Source organism: Misgurnus anguillicaudatus, chromosome 4 (assembly GCF_027580225.2).
Source record: "Misgurnus anguillicaudatus chromosome 4, ASM2758022v2, whole genome shotgun sequence".
NCBI lineage: Eukaryota > Metazoa > Chordata > Actinopteri > Cypriniformes > Cobitidae > Misgurnus > Misgurnus anguillicaudatus.
Window position 1 is genome coordinate 30,166,977 of NC_073340.2, and position 14,106 is coordinate 30,181,082.

General features: G+C 39.2%; 1 protein-coding gene across 1 annotated transcript in view; it reads right to left on the bottom strand.

The window, feature by feature from the left end:
* Positions 1-14,106, bottom strand: part of sdk2b (sidekick cell adhesion molecule 2b) — a 418,765-nt gene that overhangs the window by 87,864 nt on the left and 316,795 nt on the right. Inside the window, exons 3-4 of the mRNA XM_073867136.1 lie at positions 9,876-9,982; positions 5,207-5,354 (exon numbers count right to left, since the gene is read on the bottom strand). Coding sequence (XP_073723237.1) covers positions 5,207-5,354; positions 9,876-9,982 — 255 coding nt within the window. The remainder of the gene's footprint in view (positions 1-5,206; positions 5,355-9,875; positions 9,983-14,106) is intronic.

Consider the following 14,106-nt stretch of genomic DNA (forward strand, 5'->3'; position numbering starts at 1 on the left):
AAATATATTCAGGCCTTGAATAAAACCTCGATTTGATCAACCACAAAATGGAAACATGTGCCATGCGTCTCAAGCATTTAACCACGCCTGCCAAACTGCTGTAAGCTCAAGAAAATTAGTATAATGTTTGTTTGGTTCATTTTTATTTTTTGGTCTTTGATCTTTGAGACGCGGTAGAATGACACAATCATTTAACATTTATGCATTTGGTAGATGCTTTTATCCAAAGTGCATTCACAGTATACAATTTGATCAGTATCTTTGTTTCCTTGGAATGGAACCCATGATCTTTTGCGTTGCTAATGCAATACTCTACTTACTGAGCTAAACGAATACAATATGGACTTGCATATCATTTTACCAAGTATTATAAGCGATGAATCATATAATAAATCCTTAAAGACAAAATACTTCAATGTAAATGACCCATGACCCACATTTTACAATTTATTGTTGTTTTGTGCTACAAAAACATATTGTGATTATTTTGGAGCCAACCAATAGTGACTGAAGCTTTGGAGACAAGCACAAGGTTAGAAGCATCCTTTTACTGCACCCTATTACTTGAAAACAGAAAGTACAGTGTCAAATGAAAAACAGTTGTCCTAACACTGAAGACGTTTGCCTCTTATCTAAAGCAAATGTTTAGTGGATGGGCCAAGAAATGGGAGAAGAACAAAGTGAAAGAAACATAATAGCACTTCTCTTTCAACACTTGGAGTGGGTCAGCTGCTGGAATGTGTTTACCATCAGAGGTTCTGATTATACACAACATTAGCCATCCCAAATAACACAACATATCAAAGGCAGCCAGTGGAAAAGGACCTTTCAATTGCATTCCCATTCAATAATGAAAGACTAATGGCTATTGCAGTTAAATGACTGCCTTTCAAGCCGGTCCCTCGCTCCCGAAGGAAAAGAAAGTAATGAAGGAGGGCATCGTCTCCATCATGCCAGAACAGACAAGACTGCTGTGGGACACAAGAGCTAATGGTCAGGGACCAACTTTATGGACATAGAATCACAGAATCATTATTTTTCTCACAAAAAGACAAACAGGCGGAGAGACAGACAGACATGCAGGTATGAAAGACATATAGAGAGCAATACAGATAGACAAACACCAAAAGATAGACATATTTGACCGACAGACAGATAGACAGACATATGGAGACAGACAGACAGACAGAGATAGACAGACAAACACTGATAGACAGATAGAGATAGACAGCCAGACAGACAGAGACAAACAAGCAGACAGACAGACAGGAAGGCAGACAGACAGACAGAGACAGACAGGCAGGCAGACAAACAGGCAGAGACAGAAACAGACAGATAGAGATAGACTGACAGAGACAGACAAACAGAGACAAACAGACAGACAGATAGAGATAGATGGACAGAGACATACAAACAAACGGAGACAGACAGAGATACATGGACAGAGAGACAGACATACACAGAGACAAAGACAGGCAGACAGACACAGACGGACAGAGACATACAAACAAACAGAGACAGACAGGCAGATAGACAAACAGACAGACAGATAGAGATAGACGGACAGAGACAGACAGAGATACATAGACAGAGAGAAAGACATACACAGAGACAAAGACAGGCAGACAGACACAGACATACATACATACATACCTACATACAGACAGAGACAGGCAAGCAGACATACAGAGACAGGCAAGCAGACAGACAGACAAACAGACAGAGACAGGCAGGCAGGCAGACAGACACACAGACAGATGTAAAGAGACAAAAAGATGGACAGACAGACAGACAGACAGACAGACAGACAGACAGACAGAGACAGACAGATGGAGACAGACAGACAGACAGCAGAGACAGACAGACATAAAGAGACAGAAAGATGAACAGACAGACAGATGGACAGACAAACAGAGACAGGCAGACAGAGACAAATAAGCAGACAGACAGAGACAGACAGGCATGCAAGCAGGCAGACATACAGATAGAGACAGACAGGCAGACAGACTGAGAGATAGATGGACAGAGACAGACACAAACACAAACAGAGACAAACAGAGACGGACAGACACAGACAGACAGACAGACAGGCAGAAAGACAGACAGACATAAAGAGACAGACAGATGAACAGACAGACAGGTAGACAGAGACAGACAGACAGAGACAGAAATACAAACAGACAGACGGATAGACAGACATACAAACAGAGACAGACAGACAGACAGACAGACAGACAGACAGACAGACAGACAGACAGATAGAGACAGACAGACAGACAGACAGATAGAGACAGACAGACAAACAAACAGAGACAGACAGAGACAGACCGGTAGACAGACAGACAGGCAGGTGGACAGACAGATATAGACAGACAGGCAGGCAGACAGACAGACAGACAGACAGACAGACAGACAGAGAGAGACAGACAGACAGACAGACAGACAGACAGACAGCTAGACAGACAGACAGACAGACAGAGCGAGACAGACAGACAGGCAGGCAGGCAGGTGGACAGACAGATAGAGACAGATTATTTTACTGCCTAAATAAAAGGTGGCATTGTTCTTAATAACACTTCACTGTAACTGTGATTTGAAGAGTTTATTTTCAAGATCTTCAACCCATTATTAGAGAGCACATCACTTTTAATACTTTGAAGAAAGTCTTGAACTCGCAGCCACAATGAAGTGACAACAAGATGAAGCTTCACTGAGAACAGCACAGTTCTCACTAAAGACAACAAGAGCAGCGGCCCAAATGGAGGAGAAGGAGTCCCAGTTGAGGCCTCTCGGCATGAAATTGTCTCATCAAGGGAAAACTGTGGTCAGGGAAGCGTGGAGAGAAAAAAACGTGGCTTCTGCTGGACAAGCTTTACCAATCTACAGCTCAATTTACAACAAAATCTGTTCATTTTCTTCTTGCACAAACACAAGAAACAGAAAGAAAGATGGAAAAAAAATATTTGATTTGGTTGATGGGCAAAAAGTGGCCGGGGTTCACACATAGATACACACAGACACATATAAAAAGATGAAGCGTTCTGTGCAAAATATTTTTTATAACCCTCACCTAACTGCATGTACTGCATGCTGCTTTGTATTTGAACTTTACAAGTAAACAAACTAAACAAAGACACTTCAGGTCACACTTTATAGTTTAAAGTTGAATAAAAGATTTAACATAAGTTAAAGTATTAAAGTATATAAAGTATTATAAATGGCCTTGGTCGAACTGTATGATTCATCAATTCATTACTATTCTAATCGACAAAATTTTCATTGGTCTAAAGAAGACCAATCATAATGTATTATTATGATGACATCATTACGGTTGGTTACATTTCAAATCTTATATATAGGGAAAAAATAGTAAGTTTATCAAAACAAAAGTTTCTTCTTTAAAAGTATGAATGGCCGTGTTTTAGGCTGAATTATTTTCAAAAGTTTTATGTGTAGGTCGAAGGGTTTAGTCTCGATCCGGAATGTTTTGGAAATATCAATGCAGTGCCGCCTCCTGTAATGTCAGAGCCCAGAAAGCCGTTCCTGATTCAATCAAAGTCTAATGGAAAAATGACAGAATGGACACATTAAGCGAGCTAAATGCAAATGCATGTCACGCTGTATTTAACACCACAGGCGTAAATCTATAATTTACACGTTTTGCATACCATAAATTTAACATAATTGAATGTCAACAGCACCGCCGATGCACAAATTAGTGCTAAATCTAAAAACAAATGCCAGAAAACGTCATTTTAACATCCACAGCTGTGCGTTTCTATGTCTTTGAGTACAGGGTGGTGCACTATGCCAGCGCAGAAGCCCGGCTCTCTCACAGACAATAATCATCCTGTTCTGTTATCTGGGCTGTGATTGCATGATTAGAGGGAGAGAGACAAAGAGATGAACGAGAGATGAGGTCGAAATGCTTGTGCTTCTGAAAACTCTCCGTTTTAAGACCCTCGGGCCTCGTAGACGGTTTTGGACGAAATGAAGGTTAAAACGACTGCAATCCGATGAATAAACAAATAAAGAGTAAAGGAGAGATTACGTTCACAAATCAAGAACAGAGAGAGAGTTTTTTACTCAGCGTTTCTCACTCCCAGGCAGGCTAGTGGCGTTACGCAGGCTTCTCTGCAAATTTTACGCTTATTTCCATTTTTTACGGAGCCTTTGAAACAGCTACGGAGGTGCCAGTGGCCTGATTAAAATTCAATTAAATGATTTTTCCCAGAATAAATGTTATCAGCTCCGCTCATTTGCACGAGGTAACCTTGGCATGAAGCTGGAAACAGCCGATACGCTTAAAAATGAAACATCATGGTTGGGTGGACAAACTGCGAAACATCCCAGAAAACTGCAAAATAATGTAGTTTACCATAAAGCTATGGTTTAGCATCACTTGTCCACTGTCCTACCATTCTATATATTTGTGTTTTTTCATTTAAACACAAAGTTAAAGGTAGCATAACACTTTACAACAGGGTTGTATTTGTAAACATTTGTTAATGCATTAGCTAACATAAACTAACAATGCACTTCTACAGCATTCATTTATCTTAGTTCATGTTAGTTAATGCCAATACAATTGTTTAGGTTATCAGTTACAACTTTTGATTTTAAAATTGTATTAATAATTGCTAAAATGATCATGACCTAAGATTAATATATGCTGCAGAAGTATTGTTTATTGTTAGTTAGCTAGTCAATGCGTTAACTATGCTAACAAATACAACCTAATTGTAAAGCATTACTGGCTAATGTTACCATTTAATGGATGGATGATTCTCTATCCAACTTTTCCTCTGTGAATTCTTCTTCAAAATATCAGGACTAAAGGGATTCATTTCTGGTTTAGTCAGCATTGGCCTCTGACATTTTGCTAGCAGTCGCACTTGCCCTTGTAAGCAAACATGGTGTGCATGCCTCCATAGGTAGAGGAAATAGTGCTGCAGAAAAGTGTTCGGCATTTGAAAAACAAAATCCCTCTTTCTAGAAGGCCAACAAACAAAATCCAATGCAAGCTCACACACACACATGCATGCATTGCATTGTGTGCATCTCCTAAGACGTATTGCCACAATAACAAACTAGTGTCTTCAAAAAGAGGAAAGTGAAATACACAAAACCAAAAGAAGAGAGTTGGAAAATATCACTTTAACATCCACAGCATTGCAAAGGAGGAAACTCTCATTTAAAAACTTACATTCGACTGCTAGGAGGGATTTTGCGCCCATCTCTGAACCACGTCACCTGTGGCTGAGGGAAACAGCGTATGTGTGGTGCTGGAATAGCGGCACCCTCGCCCTGCGATACAGCCTGGGTCCGTTCACCTTCCTCAAAACTTCCCATATCTAGAGACCAAAACAGAACAAATAGTGAGCACACTGCATTACATGCATTCATAAAATCTAATCCTGTAGTGTAGATACTATACTGCAGTGGCGGCACGTGAGGGGCACGAATTTAAAATGTGTTCGGAGTATCATGTGGGTTGATCATGTTTTCAAAATATGTGTTTGTCGCCTCATGTGAACCATGTGCATCACGTGTTTTGTCAAAATAAGTGCCTGCTGCACACACGTCAAAACAGTTTATGATAAAAGAGACACTAGTTCACAAAATACACGCAAGACACTCCCTTAACAGTAAACTTGCATGAGATTATGCGAGTATCTGGCAAACGCGAGCGTCTCTTTTATCATAATATCTGCAGCAGGCACTTATTTTGACAAGACACGTAATGCACATAGGATCACTCGACGCGCAGAACACATATTTTGAAATTACAAACCACACAAATGACGGTTTACGTACATGTTGTGTGAACTTTGCATCCAGCATTCCCGAAAAAAGAAGTCACCGGCCGTCACTGCTACACTGTAGTGGGCTTTTCTACATCTCTTAGTTTTTACTTTTCAAACTTTGACATATTTATCTGCTACAAATGAAAGTAGCAGGAATATTAAAATGTGTAAAAAAAAAGATGTACAAATAGTTCTGTTTATATAAGCTAACCCTAAAACATATTTTTTCGGCACTTATTGTGGTTATTTTTAGAAATTATTTATGGCAACAATAAAAAAATATAAAAAAAAAATTTAAATCAATAAAACGATAAAAATATACATTTTAATATTCATAAATATAAAAATGTTATAACATATAATTTGGAAAGCAGAGTCCTTTTCCATTTGGTCAAGAATAACCTTCATATGTTTTGTACTGTAAATATACAGAATAATAACAACTGCTGATTCATATGGCAGTTCCGTCAAAAATTTTTTAGTTCAAAACTGATGAAATTATTACAGATTCAGGCTCAAACACACATACACAAAAAAGAAAAAAGGAATTTTTGCTTTCTACATCTGTTTCCAAAATGAGTTTTGCTTGCCTACGAGTAACAAACCACAGAACATACAATTCATGGTTACAGTGTCTTTTAGCATCTGCTCCAGTTGGAGAGCGTTTGACAGACGCGTTCTGACAGAGCGCCAGACATTGTGGTGGTTGCCATCGGACTGAAGATGATATGTGCCAGCTAGCTAGCGGCCATGAAAGTGAACAGGACTGATTCATGCGAACGGACATTCAGCATGCGCTAAATCAACAGCCTTTCTTATTTACAATGCTATCACATTCAGGAGAATAAATGCAAGCTAACACAAAAAATTGCTGTGGAGAATCTATGAAAGAAATTTACATTTATGCATTTGGTAGACGTTTTTACCCAAGATACTTTTTCAGGGTCTACAATATATTTATCAGCATGTGTGTTCCCTGGGATTCAAACCCCAACCTTTGAGCCGATAAACTACAGGGACCGGACATGCATGGCAGATCTGGTCTTATACTGACACAAGTTGTACATTTATTATTTGTGGCCATGACATGATATCTGAATTGGACTTGAATTTAAAATGCCAATTACAATCAATTTGTAGAGTAAGTTTTGCCCTTTACCTTTCCCTACAGTACATTTAAAGGAAATATAAACATTTTGTCCTCAATTACCCTGCCTGATCTATTGTATCTCTGTATTATTATCTTCCTTCCTGCACGAAAAGAGAACTAAGATAAAATGAAGTGTCGGAGCAATACGAGTAAGAAAATGACAACCTTTTCATTTCCAGAAGAACAACTATTTTATTGTTACAACTAATTGTTGTAATAAAACACAATTTCTTGCTACATGTATTAAAGAGGTGCTATTATGCCTTCGCACAAAGTCTTAATTTTGTTTGAGGGGTAAACTAAAAGAAGTGTTTATGCTTGAATCTTTAAAAGCCACATTATTTTTCAATTATACCACGGGCCTGTTGAATGCTTTGTAGATTGACTTAAAAATGTTTCACGGGTGTTAATTATTTTTCTGAAAACCGCACACCTAACCTGTTAAATGTCTTAAAAATAGGCACCAGAGCAATGTTTGTGGTGACCGTGGTAAAAGCTGAATAACTGAGTCCGGTTCGCATTGTGCAGCATTACCACCTTGGGAGTGCATTTTTTAAAATATATAATTCAATGGAATTATGTTGACCGAGAGAGAGAGAGAGAGAGAGAGAGAGAGAGAGAGAGATTGTGTGAAAAAGGCTACCTCTGTGCGTCTCTAAACAGCGCTGTTGCCTCGGAAAATCGTCTGTCATGTCGTTTTTGTAAGTCCGTTTTTACAGTTAACTATGCAAAGTGATATGGAACTGTAATGCCTTTGAGAGCTGCCTGGAACTACGATTGCAGTGCGTTTCCCAGAAAATAATTGCACACCTCAGAACGTTCATCAGCCAATCAGATTCAAGCATTAAATGGACCCGTAGAATAAATACAAATAATTCAACGTCAGTTATTCCTTACATACTTTTTTTTATTGCAGCACCTTTCATCCCAGTCCATCTCAAATACGCTTATGCCCTTTTCACATAGACTTTGTTAACACTGCAAACATTAATGCTCAATTGTGATTTTTTTGCTCAGATCTGATTTTTTCTTTGACTGTTCACATTATGTGACAGCTGTGTGAACTGTTCGTGGTCCTAAACTGCATTGCAGTTGCAAAAGAACAATACTACATCACACGCAGCACACGGTAATACGGATATGAACGTGCAGACTACTGAGCAGGTGTTGTGAACTTTATACAGAGCTGCGCAGACCTGCCAGTCGACGCGTTTTATCTCAGTTCCGTGGGAGTGAGCGATACGAGCCGGGATTGTTTGATTTTTGGTTCATTCACACTGACGATGATTTTCCAGAATCTGGACCACACATATCGTAAAGATCCCGTAAAGACACGTGACATATTTAAAGTCCTGCACTTGGTAGATTTTTTCCACAGCGTCTGAAGTTTGCTAATTATCCGTGATTTCTTTCTCGAGAAACCCTGCATGTGCATTTTTGTTTATGAATGATCTCAGCTTCAGCATGGATAGTGACAAGCTCCCTGATATTTGCTTAAGGCCAGTTTGCCGCCATTTATCATTGTGAATGTTGCTCTGCGTTTAAATCCCCGTGTCACCATAACTTCTTTTTGCGATGACACTACAGCACACCCCTTATGGCATTGTTTCGGCCTCTTGTTCACACAGAATGCTTTCTGTACATGTAACGGCATTGTTAGTAGGCCCTCTTTACGGGAACAATCTCAGAACATTTACGGGACATGTTTGTGTTCAAACAGAAGCCTCTGCCAATTTTACAGAAATTTTCTGGGACCAAAGTGCTGTGTGAATGGGGTATTAGCTTTTGCCTTTATAAAGCTCCCCTTCCGAAATGCTCAGACTACTTTTGGATGTGACGACTACTAAAGGAACTCCTCTTCGTCTTCCATAAAGCAACTCAACCAGGCCTAATCCCATTGTAAATCTTGGGTGGGAATTATTGAAACGAGGAATATTGTGACGTATAAAGTGCATTGTAGTTGTAGTTATGTAAAACAGTTTTCTGTTAGAGATAATTTTTTCCTGTAGACGTTGAGCTTTGTAACTTTGCAAAGCTTTAATATGGTCAAACAGCAATATAATATATTAAATAAAATTTAAAAGGTTGATTAAAGGAAAATAGGCCCTCTTTTAATGATACTTCTAGCTTCTCTTTAAAAAAATATGGATCTGAGCCAAACGTAAAAATAGGCCTTAGTTTCTATTAGCCTCCTGGCACCGAAAAGATTCAAATGAAACCCATCTTCCTTGAGATCAAGAGCATTATTCATCAAAAAAGCTAATTACGTGATACAAAACCCCACAATATCAAGCATGTCCGTGTTCTGCCTTTGATATTGACTGTTGTTGTCTGTATTTCCTGGATTTTCTGTATTGACCCCTGTGTTCAATTGCTCTTCTGAAGATGGATTTCAATTATTCCACGTATGATTGAATTGGAAATAAAAAACAAGCATCTAAGCATTTTAACACTGAAAAATGTCTCGCTTCACTTTCAAGGGGGACTATTCAAAAAGAAAAGTCTGTACCACACCGAAGCTCTTTCCTAACCAAATCAAACTCTGGTAATGACCGACACAGCCGGCGCGAGGTCAGCGAGCAGTGAAACTCGAATCTGACTCATAGCGCCAGAGACTTGCCACTTGGTTCACGCACAGCAGCTGTTCGTCATGCTAAACAGATTACAAAATAGAGGAATGAATTAAAATCTGAGCAAGTAAACTGACTGGTCGGCACAACCTCATCAATCTAATGAGGAAGTTAAAGTGGACCAGCTGTGGTGTTGGGAGAGGAGATTTAAATGAAACCGAGGTACGCCACCTTACCAACAGCTGTTGTTCCTGTGAAACACACACAATCTGACCGCCTGGTCATAATCACACACACTTGCAAGTAAAGGACCAGCAGACACACACAAAACTAAACGTGGTTACTCACATGCCACTTGTACTTCGGTTCTCCTCTGCAACAAAGCTCCAACTCGGTTTCTCACAATACACCGATAGAAGCCCGCATGCGATCTGTCCAAAGATGGTATCAAGTACCTGTGTGAGATAAAACAGCATTAGCCTTCCAAAAACACAATGATGAACTTGCATATAAGCAAAGTTTTACTAAGCCATCAATTTCTTCTCAACTGATTCCAAAATGCTTTATTTTTTAAGACACTGAAATGATTCAAGTTCGGTCAATCTTGTCCTTCATACAGCCATCGTCTCTGTTATCTGTCAAAACGCAGAATAGCAACCAAGTACGTCCTTTTCATACCAATGTATGTTTCTTATCTTTATGGAAGCACTTCAGAGAAAATGAAAACAGAGCTATGAAGTAATATTTTTTCTCTTTATTCCCATCTCGCAGTGAGGACCTTGAATGTAAATGTGCTTGCAATACCACATTTTCCTCAGTAGGTGGCCCTCTAACATACAGAATGACTAGGAAAAAATAAAGAGGCTCCTTGGGTTTTTATCCAGTGCAAGAGGGAATAATGGCACATATGATTAAACCATGTGTAACCAATGTTCTAGAAAACCTCCTAATAGCCAATATGGCATAAAATAAAGTGGACAGTTCATCCAAAAATGGCCATTTATACACCTTATTAAATTTTAAAGCGACTTGACTGAAGAAAAAAATGTGGACACTTCTCTTTCTCTATGCAATGAATGTGGTACACGATGACCACGTTTTTACTTTGGAGAGGACTATTCCTTTAAATTCTTGCTTCAGAATTTAAAAACTGAATAACTTAAATTACCAGACATGGGAAGATAAAGATTATAAAGCCTACCAATGATAATGTTACAAGCCATGAGTCACATATCTAATGTATGTGCTTGAAAATGAGAGTCAATTATGACAAGAAGATTATAGAAAGCGCTCAACAATTTATTATCAGAACGAAGTGCCATCAGACAAGCGATTCTACTTCTGTATTATTGCAATGGGTAGCTACACCCACAACAATCATATCTCCCCCCAAATTATCAACCAATCAGAAGCAGTTTTATGAAACTGATTCTGATTGGTGCTGAAAATTACAAGGATAGGCAACACTACACACCTTTTAGAGCTCGGATGCACATGCGTTGTCGTGGTTATGTGCTGGCCCCAAGTTAACTTCCGTTCTTTACCTTTTTATCAGTCTGGCTAACGACTAAACTGACATCTGGAACAAATATGAAATGTTCCGGTTTCCAAAAGACGAGGGGAGATGGCAACCATAGATCAGTGATGTGCAGATTTGGGAGCCAGGCAAGAATTCAAGGATCTGTATCTAACATTTGTATACATTAATTTTACACAGTAACGCTAGCTCAATGTAGTACATAGCTAGTCTGGGTTTCCCCATGCTGCAAGTCTAGCATGGAAACCATTGACCAATTTTTCCTCTGAAATAGGGAACCAATCACAGAACGGGCAGGGGCAGCAAGACGACGACGACGTCTATGCGACACACTGAAGCAGTTTTAAATATCTAACACGGCAGCAGATGCAAACAAAGTAGTTTTGAACGCAAGTTTATTTTAAAAACTTTTGGCGTTAAACAATTTCATATCCAAGAAGGATGTTTGGATGTGGCAAGACATGAAAGCCACTGAGTTTTATAGGACTAACCTGCTAAGCATTGTCGTTGACGAAGTCCATTTAACTTATAAATGGTAAGTGGTATTTATTAATATCATATTGTCTTTTTTTCTGTACTGTGGTTGTCATAGTGCCACTAAAATGTGTTGCTATTCAAAATCAATATACAGGTTTAGTTGCATAGCTTTCAGCTGTGTGCACACGTACCCGATAAAAGTTGTTGTTGATGCTTGAATTTATGTCGCTCTACATACGTCATCTGGTATAATTGAAACGATTGGCTATGAGCTACAAACAGACGCATTTGATAGACATTCGTAGTGCCCAATAAACGGCTCTGGGCATTCGTAAACCAAGCCTCAAATACGTGAAAATGAGCATGTGGTCACTGGTCTGGTGTTAGCCAGGCTAGTACATAGCTGTCAACCCTCCCGTTTTTCCCGGGATTCTCCCGTATTTTACCATTCTTTCCCGTCATCATCCCGTTTAAACAATTTCCAGTATTTATCCTGTATTTTTTGTCTTTCTATAAAAAATCCCACTGGTCGTATTTGATGTTTACTACATTCACCTCAGGTAAAGCAGGCGGCAGCATATCTGTAACGTATAACTCAAAGACATCCGTCAATAAACCAAGAAAAAAACAAGATTAGTGGAGGATGGCGAGTCGTGCTCAAAGCTACAACCGTCATGCGCATTAGCGCACACGTCCGCCCTCCAGCATACACAGACTCGCACATTTGGATGTGCGGGCTGATGCGTTTGGCGGGGTGTGCAACTTTGTGTGTAGGGAAACACTGCTGTGTGTGGCGGGGTGAATACAGTTTGGGAAATTTCCCTTATTTTCAAATCCCAATGTTGACAGGTATGGTGTAGTTGTTGATACGCTTTAGCTATGTTTTGAACAAAGGTAATTTACTTGTTATTAAAAATAATCTACTCTAGAAGGACTCTGATTTAATTTAAGTTAAGTTTGGGCCACAAAAGCCGTTTGTTTATGTTGTTGCTGCTAAAACTATAAATAACAAAAACTAATTAGTTTAATTTACTTCTTCTTGTGATATCTGATCATCCTAAAGACTGTTTTAATCCAGACAAAGCACATCTCTCTCAGCCCAACTGACCTGAACTCAAATTAAAATGAACCGACGGCCCCAGGGCCCCACATTACTGGACTGCACTGATCTCCGACCTAATGGATCAATGATGAGGCAGATAAAAGAACGAAACAGCAGAGAAATGAGAGAGAAGGAAGGAATGCAAGAGCCAGCGCAAGATGAGAAAGACACTCTGTGCTAGATGCTTTAAAAAGCCATTGACCTCAGATGGCAATCAATACAAACAATGGAGTAGAGACAGTAAAGAGATCTGTCCAGACAGAAAATACAGGAAAGAGAAAGAGAGAGAGAGGTAAACAAGAGAGAAAGAAAGATAATGAGAGGAAAGAGGGAACATAATGCAAAGAATAAAAAACAAAAAAGAGATGGGAAGAAGGTGTTAGTGGGACAGAAATAGGGAGCATATCAAGCGACAGTGATAGATGGGTTAAAGGCTTTTGGAAGGTCAGTGTTGTGGCTATTTAGTTTGCAAAGTTACAACCCTGCCACAGCTAAAAAGTAAAAACCTAGTAAAACTCGGAGCCAAATGCCTCATGGGCAAGTGTTATTACGACCCAAGGTTCGATTCTTGGTTCGAAACGTTTGAAAAGTAATACATTTATTTATGCAAAACAGCAATTTACATTGCATTCAAGCCATACATTTTATCGGTATTAGTGTTACCTGAGAATCGAACCCACAACCTTTGCACTGCTAACTGCTGTAGGACCATAACTCTTTACACTTTATCTTTTCCAATTGACAGGCAAAAATCTTCATCTGTATGCATTGCATTTTAATCTACTGTAATGCATTAATGGGGCAGTTTCCCGGACAGGGATTAGACTAGTCCTAAACTTAAATAAATGTAAGAGCTGTCCAAACTGAAAACAACTTGCACTCACATATCTTAAAATACATCAGTGCTCTTTGTTTTGCCTCAAAATGCACACAAGTAATGTTTTTAGTAAGGCATGTTTGTTAAAACTAGTTATATTTCCTATTAAAACTAAGGCCTAGTCCTGGCTTAAGCTAATCGCTGTCCGGGAAACCACCCCATTATTTGATATTCTATTTAATGCAACTGCCACATGCATTATGGCTTTGAACCAGATTTTTTTACATATTGCTTCGTCCCACAAACAGTATTTTAACGTTTCCGGTTTTCGGTTTAACCCTAAAATTGACGTTCCTGAACCGTCTGTAACTCTGACATGCCTACATTTGTTGAGTTCACTTAAACACGCGCGCGCACACACAGACCGACGACGAAATCCAAAGGGCGCTTCGGGAAGAAGCAGCATAAACAGTCGCTCCACATAAATTGAAAATAATGTTGCTTTTCAGTGCTTTATTCGCCAAATGTATTTTAATGGAGTACAGTATGAGACACAGTAGCGCAACTCTCTCTCAAGTTTATACATCAAGAGTTCTGATCTTTAAAGAGCATAGGGATGATCACGTTAGATTGGAGTTGGACCGGA